Below are 14,901 nucleotides of genomic sequence, written 5' to 3' on the forward strand. Positions count from 1 at the left end.
GCTACATGATTTATTGTATTTCTCTATATTTCCCTATAATTCTGGTCTTATACTTTTTTTTTTATTTATTTTTTTTATAGAAAGTGAGCCTGGGAGCACTTTTGGCTCCAGCAACTCTGGCTCCAATTGACTTTACATTGAAATTAGTCTCCCCTCTCTCTGTACCTGCAGCTGAGCCTCATCATGTTGGTCTTAACATGTTCGTATTCACCCGCTCTACATGATCCTGCTGTTTTTGTTTCACTGTTTTGCCCGTAAATAAAGAGTGATGAGATTGACATGTGCTTTACTGCTTCACTCACATGGAGCTGAGACACAATTTTCATATGACGAGAAGAACGTTTATGTACATTTATGAGTGCCTACTTGTACCACTCTTAAGAAAGGAAACATTTCTTCGGTGGCCTATTTCAGTGAGCAAATGTGTCGGCGTTGGGCTGTATTGGTTGTAACAGGTGCTTGTTTCCGCACAATACTCAGCCCGGTCGGATGAATGTGACTTGACTGTTCAGACTGAAGTCGCATGTCAAAAGATCAGATATGTATCGGTTTTAGGAGCACAGATCCAAGTGTCCTGGGTCACATTTGAAAAAATCAGATCTGTGTCGTTCAGTGTCATTAAACGATCAGATACAGGAGCATAGGGGACAAAAAAAATCGGATTTGGGTCACTTCAGGCTGCAGACATTTCTCTATACACTAGGGCGCATCATTTGCACAGTTTTTTTGAAAAAATTTTGAAAATCAATCTGTACCTAGTATCAATTTTTACACTTGCCAAAGTAAAGTTCCATCAGATATTTCATGACATTCTCTTGATGTGTACTGGGTCCACCAAGCCTCTGAAGTTCAGTGCCTGCAGAAGACTGAAAACTGAGTTGAAAAAAATCTGTTTTTCTTTAATAAAATAAAAAATAATTAATTTAACCCAATAGTATCAATGGAAGTTGAATATAAATATGGACATTGTGGATCATGTCTCTGTTATCATGAGTTTCTGAGATATGGAAAAAGTGGAAGTTTCTTTGGGACTTCAAAGGACCTTAAATAAACAATTATTATATAAAAAAATAAAATAACAATAGTAGTATTAGTATTATAGTAGTAGTAGTAGTAGTAGTAGTAGTAGTAGTAGTAGTAGTAGTAGTAGTAGTAGTAGTAGTAGTATTAGTAGTAGTAGTAGTAGTAGTAGTAGTAGTAGTAGTAGTAGTAGTAGTAGTAGTAGTAGTAGTAGTAGTAGTAGTAGTAGTAGTAGTAGTAGTGGTAGTAGTAGTAGTAGTAGTAGTAGTAGTAGTAGTAGTAGTAGTAGTAGTAGTAGTAGTAGTAGTAGTAGTAGTAGTAGTAGTAGTAGTAGTAGTAGTAGTAGTAGTAGTAGCAGTAGTGTAGTGGTAGTAGTAGTAGTAGTAGTAGTAGTAGTAGTAGTAGTAGTAGTAGTAGTAGTGTAGTAGTAGTAGTAGTAGTAGTAGTAGTAGTAGTAGTAGTAGTAGTAGTAGTAGTAGTAGTAGTAGTGTAGTAGTAGTAGTAGTAGTAGTAGTAGTGGTAGTAGTAGTAGTAGTAGTAGTAGTAGGTAGTAGTAGTAGTAGTAGTAGTAGTGGTAGTAGTAGTAGTAGTAGTAGTAGTAGTAGTAGTGTTATAGTGGTAGTAGTAGTAGTAGTAGTAGTAGTAGTAGTAGTAGTAGTAGTAGTAGTAGTAGTTAGTAGTGGTGTAGTAGTAGTGTGGTAGTAGTTGTTGTAGTTGTTGTAGTTGTAGTTGTTGTAGTAGTTGTAGTAGTTGTAGTTGTTGTAGTAGTTGTTGTAGTTGTTGTAGTTGTAGTTGTTGTAGTTGTTGTTAGTTGTTGTAGTTGTTGTAGTAGTAGTTGTAGTAGTTGTTGTAGTAGTAGTTGTAGTAGTTGTGTAGTAGTAGTGTTGTAGTTGTTGTAGTAGTAGTTGTAGTAGTTGTTTAGTAGTTGTTGTAGTTGTTGTAGTAGTTGTTGTTGTTGTAGTAGTAGTTGTAGTTGTTGTAGTTGTAGTTTGTAGTAGTTGTAGTTGTTGTAGTAGTAGTAGTTGTAGTTGTTGTAGTAGTAGTAGTTGTTGTTGTTGTTGTAGTAGTAGTTGTTGTTGTAGTAGTTGTTGTTGTTGTAGTAGTAGTTTGTTGTTGTAGTAGTAGTTGTTGTTGTTGTAGTTGTAGTAGTAGTTGTTGTTGTTGATCATAATATATAATAATAATAAAAATACTGTATATAAATCAAATCATGTTTAAATTTATTTGAGAAAAACAGATTTTTCTGCCAGAGCCTTTTGGACACTGTTAGGATGGAACTTAAGAGTCTTGGTGGACTCAGTAGATTTTATTCAAGTGAGCTAATATTCCACAGATTTTCTTTTATTTGGTATTGTCACATTTTAAAATTGGGTACAAGTTGAATTTCTGATATTAAGGCAATGATGCACCCTATTATACAGTCTACGGTCCTACTCAAGACACTCCTAATTAATTCGCTCTCTCTTCTCTTTCACACCGCAGTTTTAACTCAAAATAACACAGGAGCTGTAAAAAACCTTGATGAGAACATTTTGGCCAAACACATCTAATATATATCGCAGCGCCGAGCGAAGTTCCATTATTTATCTTCTTTAAAGGACACGTCTTCACCTCGTACAGTCGCTGCCTTATTCAAACGTTATAGTCAGGGAAACTTTTTATGCAGAGTCTGTCCTTGGACGATACAAGGAGCAAAAACATGTCAGAGCAGATGTGATGGGAGGGACATTTTCTGTTATTTTCCACTAAGGAAACTCAGCCTCAAGGCCACAGAGATACTCGACTTATTCTGTTCAGTTACTCACACAAATAAATGTAATAATCAGGTTTTAAATTATGTATCATGCGTGAGAAACATGGACCTGCACAGGCTTTCAATGACATTTTATGGTTTATGTGCACACTGTTTTGGTTTAGACCTGGTTTAGTTCTGGTTTAGACTTGGTTTAGACTTGGTTTAGACTTGGTTTAGACTTGGTTTAGCCCTGGTCCAGTCCTGGTGGAGTTCTGGTCCTGTTCTGGTTTAGTCCTGGGTTAGCCCTGGTTTAGTCCAGGTCCAGTCCTGGTGTAGTCCTGGTTCAGTCCTTGTGTAGTCCTGGTTTAGTCCTGGTTCAGCCCTGGTCCAGTCCTGGTCCAATCCTGGTTTAGTCCTCGTGTAGTCCTGGGTTAGTCCTGATCCATTTCTGGTTCAGTCCTGGTCCAGTCCTTGTCCAGGTTTAGTCCTGGTTCAGTCCTGGTTTAGTCCTGGTCTAGTCCTGGTCTAGTCCGGGTTTAGTCTCGGTTTAGCCCTGTTTCAGTCTTGGTTTAGTCCTAGTTCAGTCCTGGTGTAGTCCTGGGTTCAGTCCTGGTTCAGCTCTGGTTCAGCTCTGGTTCAGTCCCTGGTTCAGTCCTGGTCCAGTCCTGGTTTAGTCCTTGGTTCAGTCCTGGCCCAGTCCTGGTTTAGTCCTGGTCCAGTCCTGTTTTAGTCCTGTTTTAGTCCTGGTTCAGTCCTGGTCCAGTCCTGTTTTAGTTCTGGTTCAGTCCTGGTTCAGTCCTGGTCCAGTCCTGTTTTAGTTCTGGTTCAGTCCTGGTTCAGTCCTGGTCCAGTCCTGTTTTAGTTCTGGTTCAGTCCTGGTTCAGTCCTGGTCCAGTCCTGTTTTAGTTCTGGTTCAGTCCTGGTTCAGTCCTGGTTCAGTCCTTGGTTTTGTCAGCGTATTTATATTTATTCTCCGTTAGTCACACACGGGGAATCGTCGGATTGTGTGAAATGTTTGTTTTTGTCGTTTCCATGGAGACTGCGCGAGAGGCCGCCTCAGGAGCTCTGCACACTTGAGACCCTGCAGACTTTTTACACAGTGGAGCACTTCCTGTCCACTCCGCGAGAAAAGTTACACAGTGCCCCTTTAAATAAAACGGTCGTATTTGCGTCGAGTTGTACCTGAGATAGTCGTAGAGTCCGTACATGGGCAGGAAGTCGACGTCCGTGAGGAACACGTAGGGGGTGGGGGCGTTGCGGAGGGCCACGTTGCGCAGGAGGTTGACGGGGTAGAACTGGCCCTCGCGGTACACGATGTGGTAGCCCACGTTCTTCCGGTTCTTCAGGACCTCGGAGGCCTGGGCGTACCTCAGGAACTGCTGGGCCTCGGCGTCCGACATGTACAACGCCAGACTGATCGGACCCTCCCAGTGTTTACAGATGGCCTCCAGCATCTGCAGCCTGAGACAGAGACGAGACGGATACAACGTGAGAGAGAAAAACAAGAACATACTCAAATAAACTAATGAGAAAAAGAAGAAAATACAACATCTGCAGCCTGGAACAGAGACGAGACGGATACACGTGAGAGAGAAAAACAAGAACATACTCAAATATACGAACGAGAAGAAGAAGAAAAAAATAACATCTGCAGCCTGGAACAGAGACGAGACGGATACACGTGAGAGAGAAACACAAGAACATACTCAAATGCCCCTCCATCCCCAAAGATCTTGAACTCTTCATTCAGACTCTAATTATGCTGGCAAAATATCACATACACAAAACCAAATGGTCTCAAAATAAACCAAATATTCATCAATATAATAACGAAATCCAACAATACGTTCAGACAATAAAACAGGTCCAAAACAAAAAAGCAATTAAAACTTACAATATCTATTAAAAATATAGTATAGCTTTATTTAATTTATGACATTCTGTTTTGTTTTGTTATTCTCTTGTTTAGTTTTGGATTCATTCCTTCTGCTCCCCTGTATGTTAATTTGCAAACCACCCCCATGTCTCAGTATGTTTATGTGTGTTTATGTGTATGAATGTATATGTATATTTTTCATACCTCAGCCCTGCCATAACTGTGAACTGGACTTTGCATTGATGCAGCAACAATCCAATCTGCACCTTATACTGTAAATACATTGGTTGTTTTGGTCTTGTTGTTATATGTCTGCAATTAAAAAAAAAATTAAAAAAAAGAACATACTCAAATAAACTAATGAGAAGAAGAAAATACAACATCTGCAGCCTGGAACAGAGACGAGACGGATACAAGATTTGCAAGTCTCAAGTAAGTCTCAAGTCTTTGACCTCAAGTCTGACTCAAGTCCCAAGTCTAGTCCTGAGTCACTGGCCCATAAGTCCAAGTCAAGTCCAAGTCGAAGTCTCGAGTCAAGTCCAAGTCAAGTCGGTCCCATAAGTCCAAGTCAAGTCCAAGTCGAGTCTCTGGCCCATAAGTCCAAGTCAAGTCCAAGTCCAAGTCAAGTCTCGAGTCACTGGCCCATAAGTCCAAGTCAAGTCCAAGTCCCAAGTCCAAGTCAGTCCTGAGTCACTGGCCCGTAAGTCCAAGTCAAGTCCAAGTCGTCCGCTTCGAGCTTCAAGTCATTTCAAGTCTTTAAACCAAAAAAAGCACCAAATATAGTTTAGATTTTTGCAATGTATATGAATTTTAAGATACATTGAACTTAAAAAGTCAAAGTATATTTATATATGAATATTTATATAACAGTTGTAGAAATGCAAATTTTTCATTCTTAAATGTCTCGTCAAGATCTAAGTGTGAATCATTACGGTCAGAATAGAAAGAATTCAGATTTAAAAGTGATAAATAACAGCTTTTTGTCGTGTGTTTGCACTGAAATGGAAGAATCATGTTCTTTGTAATTCCCTTTGTTTTACCGTATTGTACTGCATTGTACTGTATATTACTGTACTGTACTGTATATTACTGTACTGTACTGTATATTACTGTAGTACATTTGAGTATCACAGTACTTCAGTTACATCCAAAGTACCAAACAGAAGTGGGACATGTTCCAGTTTGTTCCTGTAAAATTCAGCGTCGCATTTATCAACTGTAAAGAGAAAAGTATTTTCTAAAACACATATATTTTTAAGAGAAGCGTCAGGTCCTCTCAAGTCACAGGCCTCAAGTCCGAGTCGAGTCCCAAGTCTAAGTCCAATTTTATCAAGTCAAGTCTCAAGTCCTAAAAATAGTCCAAGTCACTTTATACAGGCTTTATAAACTGTCCATCACCTGGTTGTTTCCATGGATACGTCATCGTTGTGCCTGTAATATTCCACAGTGTGACTTTAAACAACTCTACTTTACTTTTATTCAGTTACAGGTGGTTTTAAAGCTCAAAAACACCTAGAAAAACAGACATTCTGACTGTGAACGGGGTCGCCTCTCCACAGATCTGACCTGTAACTTGGTCTGGTTTGGTCTCCATGAAGATAGAAAGATTTAATGCCACACTGTGAAACATTCGAGACAAAGCGATAACACCTCCATGAAGAAAAACATTTGAAAAGTTACTCAATGCACCTTTAAATTATTACTATTTTGTTTTAGTAATTGTCTGAATGGAGTAAAACTTGATTCTTGAGTTTGGTTTGTTCTTCTTAAATCGACCACGTTCATGAGAAAACCAAACGAACGCGTGTTTATTCTTTCTACAAAACCCACGCAAAAACATGTTATGTCCAAACAGCGGCTCAGTCCTTCAGTATTTTCACCAAACACACTGGAGGATCTCAGGTCTGTGCAGCTGCTCGGACTCTGAGTCTGGGACAAACTGATTTTAGGGTTAGACGGAGAGAAAAGAAAGAGAGTAGAAATAGAGAGATGGAGGAGGGTGGGGGCAGAGAGGAAGAAAAGACAGAGACAAGAAAGATTTGTTCTGTTTGTTGGTGTCGAGCGAATGATTCTTTCCAGATTTTAAGGATTTTGTTTCCCTGTTCAAAAGATAAAATAATGTGGATTTAAATGACTTAATTGCTATGGTAACGCTTGAAACCCAAGTATTGCTGTTACAGAGAATAATCCCTGGTTTAGTCCTGGTTTAGTCCTGGTTTAGTCCTGGTTTAGTCCTGGTTCAGAGTCCTGGTTCAGTACTTGTTAAGTTCTGGTTCAATAATGGTCTAGTTCTGATTCAGTCCCGGTTTAGTCCTGGTTCAGTCCTGGTTGAATCCCAGTTGAGTCCTGCTTGAGTCCCGGCTCAGTCCTGTTTCAATATTTGTTTAGTCCTGGTTCAGAGTCCTGGTTCAGTACTTGATAAGTCTTGGTTCAATCCTGGTCTAGTTCTGGTCTAGTTCTGATTCAGTCCTGGTTTAGTCCTGGTTTAGTCCTGGTTTAGTCCTGGTTTAGTCCTGGTTTAGTCCTGGTTTAGTCCTGGTTCAGTCCTGGTTTAGTCCTGGTTCAGTCCTGGTTCAGTCCTGGTTTAGCCCTGGTTCAGTCCTGGTTTAGTCCTGGTTTAGTCCTGGTTTAGTCCTGGTTCAGTCCTGGTTTAGTCCTGGTTTAGTCCTGGTTCAGTCCTGGTTTAGTCCTGGTTTAGTCCTGGTTTAGTCCTGGTTCAGTCCTGGTTCAGTCTGGTTTAGTCCTGGTTTAGTCCTGGTTCAGTCCTGGTTTAGTCCTGGTTTAGTCCTGGTTTAGTCCTGGTTCAGTCCTGGTTTAGTCCTGGTTTAGTCCTGGTTTAGTCCTGGTTTAGTCCTGGTTCAGAGTCCTGGTTCAGTACTTGTTAAGATCTGGTTCAATCCTGGTCTAGTTCTGATTCAGTCCCGGTTTAGTCCTGGTTCAGTCCTGGTTGAATCCCAGTTGAGTCCTGCTTGAGTCCCGGCTCAGTCCTGTTTCAGTATTTGTTTAGTCCTGGTTCAGAGTCCTGGTTCAGTACTTGCTAAGTCTTGGTTCAATCCTGGTCTAGTTCTGGTCTAGTTCTGATTCAGTCCTGGTTTAGTCCTGGTTTAGTCTCTGTCTAGTCCTGGTACAATCCTGGTTCAGTCCTGGTTAAGTCCCGGTTGAATCACGGTTGAGTCCTGGTTCAGTTCCGCTTCAATATTTGTTTAGTCCTGGTTCAGTACTTGTTAAGTCCTGGTTCAGTCCTGGTTCAGTCTTACTTCAATTCTGCTTCAGTCCCAGTTCTGTTCTGGTTCAGTCTTCCGTTAGTCCTGGTCCAGTCCTGGTTCAGTTTTGATTCAGTACTTGCTTAGTCCTGGTTCAGAGTCTTGCTTCAGTCTCAGTTCAGTCTCGGTCTCGTCCAGGTTTAGTCTTGGTTCAGTCACGGTCTAGTCCTGTTTCAGTCCCAGTTCAGTTCTAGTTCAGTTCTGGCTCTGTCCTGCTTCAGTATTTGTTTAGTCCTGGTTCAGAGTCCTGGTCTAGTCCTGGTCTAGTTCTGAATCAGTCCCGGTTCAGTCCTGGTTCAGTCTTTCTTAAGTCCTGGTCCTGACAGTCCTAGTTCAGTCCCGGTTGAATCCCGGTTGAGTCCTGGTTCAGTTCCAGCTCAGTCCTGCTTTAGTATTTGTTTAGTCCTGGTTCAGAGACCTGCTTCAGTCCTGGTTCAGTCCTGGTTCAGTCCTGGTTCAGTCCTGGTTCAGTCCTGGTTCAGTCCTGGTTCAGTCCTGGTCCAGTCCCGGTCCAGTCCCGGTCCAGTCTTTCTTCAGTCCTGGTTCAGTACTTGTTAAGTCCTGGTTCAGTCCTGGTCTAATCCTGGTCTAGCCCTGGTTCAGTCCCAGTTTAAGCCTAGTTCAGTCCTGCTTCATTACTTGTTTCAGTCCTGGTTCAGTCCTGGTCCAGTCCCTCTTCAGTCCTGTTTTCAGTCTTGTTTCAGTCTTGTTTCAGTCCTGGTTCAGTCCTGGTTCAGTCCTGGTTCAGTCCTGGTCCAGTCCCTCTTCAGTCCCGGTTCAGTCCCGTTCCAGTCCCGTTTCAGTCCCGTTTCAGTCCCGTTTCAGTCAGTCCTTCAGTCCCGTTCAGTCCCGTTTCAGTCCCGGTTCAGTCCCGGTTCAGTCCCGGTTCAGTCCTGTTTCAGTCCTGTTTCAGTCCTGGTTCAGTCCTGTTTCAGTCCTGTTTCAGTCCTGGTCAGTCCCGTTCAGTCCTGTTTCAGTCCCGGTTCAGTCCTGTTCAGTTCCAGTCCGTTTCAGTCCCGTTCAGTCTTTTCAGTCCCGGTTCAGTCCTGTTTCAGTCCCGTTCAGTCCCGTTTCAGTCCTTTCAGTCCCGGTTCAGTCCCGTTTCAGTCCTGGTTCAGTCCCGGTTTCAGTCCTGGTTCAGTCCCGGTTCAGTCCCGGTTCAGTCCCGGTTCAGTCCCGTTTCAGTCCCGGTTCAGTCCTGTTTCAGTCCCGGTTCAGTCATGGTTCAGTCCTGGTTCAGTCCCTCTTCAGTCCTGTTTCAGTCCTGTTTCAGTCCTGTTTCAGTCCTGGTTCAGTCCTGTTTCAGTCCTGTTTCAGTCCTGGTTCAGTCCTGGTTCAGTCCTGTTTCAGTCCTGTTTCAGTCCTGGTTCAGTCTTGTTTCAGTCCTGGTTCAGTCTTGTTTCAGTCTTGTTTCAGTCCCGTTTCAGTCCCGTTTCAGTCCCGGTTCAGTCCCGGTTCAGTCCCGGTTCAGTCCCGTTTCAGTCCCGTTTCAGTCCCGGTTCAGTCCCGTTTCAGTCTTGGTTCAGTCCTGGTTCAGTCCTGTTTCAGTCCTGTTCAGTCCTGTTTCAGTCCTGTTTCAGTCCTGTTTCAGTCTTGTTTCAGTCCTGTTTCAGTCCTGGTTCAGTCCTGTTTCAGTCCTGTTTCAGTCCTGTTTCAGTCCTGGTTCAGTCCTGTTTCAGTCCTGGTTCAGTCCTGTTTCAGTCCTGTTCAGTCCTTTCAGTCCTGTTTCAGTCCTGTTTCAGTCCTGTTTCAGTCCTGTTTCAGTCCTGGTTCAGTCCTGTTTCAGTCCTGTTTCAGTCCTGTTTCAGTCCTGTTTCAGTCCTGGTTCAGTCTTGTTTCAGTCCTGGTTCAGTCCTGGTCCAGTCCCTCTTCAGTCATGGTTCAGTCCCTCTTCAGTCCTGTTTCAGTCCTGGTTCAGTCCTGTTTCAGTCCTGTTTCAGTCCTGTTTCAGTCCTGGTTCAGTCTTGTTTCAGTCCTGGTTCAGTCCTGGTCCAGTCCCTCTTCAGTCATGGTTCAGTCCCTCTTCAGTCCTGTTTCAGTCCTGGTTCAGTCCTGTTTCAGTCCTGTTTCAGTCCTGTTTCAGTCCTGTTTCAGTCCTGTTTCAGTCCTGGTTCAGTCCTGGTTCAGTCCTGTTTCAGTCCTGTTTCAGTCTTGTTTCAGTCCTGGTTCAGTCCTGTTCAGTCCTGTTTCAGTCCTGTTTCAGTCCTGTTCAGTCCTGTCAGTCCTGGTTCAGTCCTGTTTCAGTCCTGTTTCAGTCTTGTTTCAGTCCTGGTTCAGTCTGTTTCAGTGTCAGTTCAGTCCTGTTTCAGTCCTGGTTCAGTCCTGTTTCAGTCCTGGTTCAGTCCTGTTTCAGTCCTGGTTCAGTCCTGTTTCAGTCCTGTTTCAGTCCTGTTTCAGTCCTGTTCAGTCCTGTTTCAGTCCTGGTTCAGTCCTGTTTCAGTCCTGTTTAGTCCTGTTTCAGTCAGTCCTGTTTCAGTCCTGTTCAGTCCTTGTTTCAGTCCTGGTTCAGTCCTGGTCAGTCAGTCCCTCTTCAGTCATGGTTCAGTCCCTCTTCAGTCTGTTTCAGTCCTGGTTCAGTCCTGTTTCAGTCCTGTTTCAGTCCTGTTTCAGTCTTGTTTCAGTCCTGGTTCAGTCCTGGTCCAGTCCCTCTTCAGTCATGGTTCAGTCCCTCTTCAGTCATGGTTCAGTCCTGGTTCAGTCCTGTTCAGTCCTGTTTCAGTCCTGTTTCAGTCCTGTTTCAGTCCTGTTTCAGTCCTGGTTCAGTCCTGGTTCAGTCCTGTTTCAGTCCTGTTTCAGTCTTGTTTCAGTCCTGGTTCAGTCCTGGTTCAGTCCTGTTTCAGTCCTGTTTCAGTCCTGTTCAGTCCTGTTCAGTCCTGTTTCAGTCCTGGTTCAGTCCTGTTCAGTCCTGTTTCAGTCCTGTTTCAGTCTTGTTTCAGTCCTGGTTCAGTCCTGGTTCAGTCCTGTTTCAGTCCTGTTTCAGTCTTGTTTCAGTCCTGGTTCAGTCCTGTTCAGTCCTGTTTCAGTCCTGTTTCAGTCTTGTTCAGTCCTGGTTCAGTCCTGTTTCAGTCCTGGTCCAGTCCCTCTTCAGTCCTGTTTCAGTCTTGTGTCAGTACCTGTCCATCGAGAGCTGTGCGACCAGCGTGACGTCGCTCCCGTTGTCGGTCGTGGGGTACTCGTAGTGCAGGAAGTACAGATGGACTCTGTGGACCGTGAGCCGCTCTCGTCTGAAATCATAACACTGATCGTCCTCGTCCAGCTGCTCCAGAGCCGACTGCAACTGAACACAAACAACAACACAAACGTCATTTCGTCATTTCACCGACGCCGCGATAAAGTGCCACGTCCCCAGTGATGGCGTCTGATACGTGGAGCTGATGTACTTGACAAAACAAGGCCAGAAAACATTAACGACAGCTGTGTTCTGTTAATCGACGTACGGCTCATGGCCAAGGACAAAATGAACATTCTGTGGAACATTATGCGCAAAACAATGACATCTTAACAGGGACAATATGATAGTTTAGGGATCTCATAATAGATATTTAACTAAAATCCACAGCAAGGCTCACACATTTATTCTAAGTTGAAGTAAAAATCAGAAATGAGCTTTTCACTTTTGCTAAAATAATAATAACACGTGTGTATCTGGAATGTGTGTAGAATCCTTCTATACTGTGGCAAAGGAGAAATTTAATTTGTCAACTGCACAAACGTTTATTTAGGTTGAAAAGGTTTCGCAGTTCGTCCAAGCTGCTTCTTCGGTTCTTGTCAGACGCTGGACACTTCCTCATATCCGACTGAAGGAGGAGCAAACTACACTGAGGCCCCGTTTACTCGTACACAGGAATTTTTAAAAACGGAGACATTTCTCTTTGTTTTATCTTTTTTTTTTTTGCAATATTTTATTTTTGCTTTTTGTTTGTGTTATACAATACACAAAAAAAGAAAACAGTTGAACAACAAAAAGCCCATGCCCTCCCCGCTCACCCACAACAGCAGAAAGGGAGGGAGGAAGCTTCTCACAACGACACATTTCAATATTTCACATAGACACACAGGTCAGTTGAGGCGACATTCACATAATCCAAGTAAAGCTGCCATATTCTAACAAAGGTGTTGTCAGTCTCTCTGAGGTTACAAGTGATCTGTTCCAAAGGCACACAGGTGTTTGTTTCTGAGTACCGTCTTGTAATGGGAGGGGGGATCAGACTTCCAGGTGACTGTAATGCATTTTCTTGCCACTGCCAATGAAAATTAAAAAAAAATATATTTTGTATTTATTTAATGGTGAAATTTTCTCAAAATCCCCAAGTCAGCACATTTGTTTCATCTTTTTCAGAGGTGAATTCACCTCTGAAAACAAATCTTTCTAAAAACAGATTTTGTGTGTGCAGATTTTGAAAAACTCCGGTTTGGTGTTTGCGTGTAAAGTGAGATAAACAGTTTTAGGAGCTGATGTGCCAAAAGTGCCACCAGTGTTTTTCTTTTGCTCTGATGATGATGAAGCGTCAGAGCAGCAGTTGCATTTCTTCTCGTGAAACACTTTTCATGTGTTTACATTTGCACAAACAGCTGATGTTTCATATCCATGACCCGAGACCAATGAGGCTTTAACAGATCTGTGGAGAGGCGAGCTGCTCACTAATGCATGATTTTCAAGTTGTTTTTTTTTTTTTTTTGGAGTAAAACTTACAACTGTAATGAAATAAATGCTACAGGTTTGAATCTAATCTACTCGCAGCCCAGAGGTTTGGTGTAGTTATGATGACGCTCGATGGCGGATTTATGTTGATCGATGTAAACAAAAACCTTTTTGAAAACAATGCTTTGTGCACGATGTTATTTTGGAAAACAGAGGGAGGAAAATATTTGTTTCTTAACAAACCCATCTCTGTGTCAATGTGGCCTGAAACTATTCTGAAACTGACACCCTACTTGTTTACAGTTTGTGTTTGTTCGCTCGGAGAAACTGTAAACAAGTAGGTGTTAGTTTCAGAGGAGTTTCAGTGTCTTTAGTGTATAAGTGTATAAAGACGTGTCCAAAAGCATCTGACCAAAACTGAAGAAGCAGCTTGGATGAACTACAAAATGTTTACAACAGAAATAAACGTTTGTCCATTTGATAAATTGAATTTCTCCTTTATCTGGAATATAAAATAATTACTGACAAACTGACACAGAAGAGAACACAGAGAATGAGGTCAAAGTCTGTGCAGGACAGAATTTTGATGCGGACGTTCGCTTTCTTAAACTATCGACCCACGGAGAAGCGGAAAGGAATTGTCTAAAATGTGCACGAGATTAGACCACATCCGCAAGTTTAGGTATGTTGGTATCAAATGTCAGTACCAAATATGTTGTCGATGAATAGACGCATCAAGAATCTCGGACTTTTGATCATTGCACAATTCATACTGGGAAGGATTTTCCAAACCACCATGTTTGTTTTCCCAGTGGGATGTGTCTATTGTCAAAGTCGATCTTTTCAAGTTTTTTGAACCATATCACTTTTGTTTCTGGTTCTGATATTGTCATTTTTTAGTTTTGGGATTCGAACATCGTAATTGTGTGGTTGTTGGATTCTAACAGCGGAAAACGACTCGAGAAATGTGTTTGTGAACTTCATAGATGCAAAAGTGAATCAGATGTGTGTGACTCAAACCTCTGTTCAAACTGTTTCTCTTCCCGAACGGAATTGAAAAATAGTGAAAGGTGAAGGTGATGGGCAGGATTGATCAGAACCAGAAACAAAAGTGATATGGTTCAAAAGACTTGAAAAGATGGACTTTGTTAATAGACACATCCCACTGGGAAAACAAACATGGAGGTTAGATGCTCACTTTTTCGGAAAATCCTTCCCAGTATGAATTGCTACGTGTATTGTATTTTTATGAACCGATACCGATACTGAAACCATTACAAAAGTGCACGTCTGAAATTAAACTAAATACTGAGGCGTGTGTAAAATCCCTCAGTCGTTCAAGTAGAATTTGTCAACTGGACAAAAGTTTACTTGGTCAAATTATTTTCTCAGCTCATCCAAGCTGCTTCTTCAGTTCTGCTCAGGACGGATGATGGATGTTGTGGTGTTGGTTTATTTTTTATTTATTGACTTTTATTGAACCAGGACAGTCCCGCTGAGATTAAGACTCTCTGTTTCAGCGGAGTCCTGGTCCCACGGGGGGTCCTATTGTTCATGTTTAGTGGGAGGAGAAACTAGAGCAACCGGAGCACCTACACAAGCACAGGGAGAACATGCAAACTCCACACGGAAAGGCCCCAGAATCCAACCCAGGACCTTCTTGCTGTGAGACAAGAGAACGAACTGCTCCATCATCGCACCATGTAGTCAGACATAAAATAAATAAAATAGATATTCTACAATAGGGCGAACAAACGTACTTTTTCCTTGGACATGTCTGTATTTCGCCTCCTGTCCGGGTTTTTATTTTTATTTTAAAGTGACGCAAAAGTCCAGGTTTTCAGTACCGTTCATTGGGGGAATTAAACTGAGCGTCTCTCGTAGCGTCTGTGACTCAGAAGGAGCGAGACACAAACAGCAACAGGTCGAAGCACAAATGCACATTTAACAAAGACTTGTACAAGAAATTCTCTGTTTTCCGTCCCGGTCGGGACAAGTGTGAGTCCATGTGCACAGGTTGAGGTGAGAGGACAGTGTCCCTCGTTTATCGCGGGAGTTACGTTCTAATAGTTGAAATCCTTGAAGTATCAACTTTATATTTTACAATTATTAAATCTGTTTTAAGTCTGTAAAACTCCTCAGCACAAACTTTATACACTTTTCTCAGACAGGATCGACAGGTGCAACCCTTTTTACTTCCTTCTTAAAACTTGTTGCTGCTGTCGTCCTTTTGTTATTTTCCTCCTTCTTTATGTAACAAACTGAAGATTCATTTATTCCGTAATGGAGCCAACAGCGCAGAGTCCTGCACGGGTCCATTTTTGGAGACCCCCAGTACAACACCGCACCTGCGCAGTACAGGACC

General features: G+C 42.4%; 1 protein-coding gene across 1 annotated transcript in view; it reads right to left on the reverse strand.

The window, feature by feature from the left end:
- Positions 1–14,901, reverse strand: part of large2 (LARGE xylosyl- and glucuronyltransferase 2) — a 303,419-nt gene that overhangs the window by 22,338 nt on the left and 266,180 nt on the right. Inside the window, exons 13-14 of the mRNA XM_055154616.1 lie at positions 11,008–11,171; positions 3,938–4,216 (exon numbers count right to left, since the gene is read on the reverse strand). Of these exons, the coding sequence (XP_055010591.1) occupies positions 3,938–4,216; positions 11,008–11,171 (443 nt within the window). The remainder of the gene's footprint in view (positions 1–3,937; positions 4,217–11,007; positions 11,172–14,901) is intronic.

The sequence above is a fragment of the Boleophthalmus pectinirostris genome, unplaced genomic scaffold (assembly GCF_026225935.1).
Source record: "Boleophthalmus pectinirostris isolate CB_2022bp ecotype Guang Dong unplaced genomic scaffold, ASM2622593v1 HiC_scaffold_19, whole genome shotgun sequence".
Lineage (NCBI taxonomy): Eukaryota > Metazoa > Chordata > Actinopteri > Gobiiformes > Gobiidae > Boleophthalmus > Boleophthalmus pectinirostris.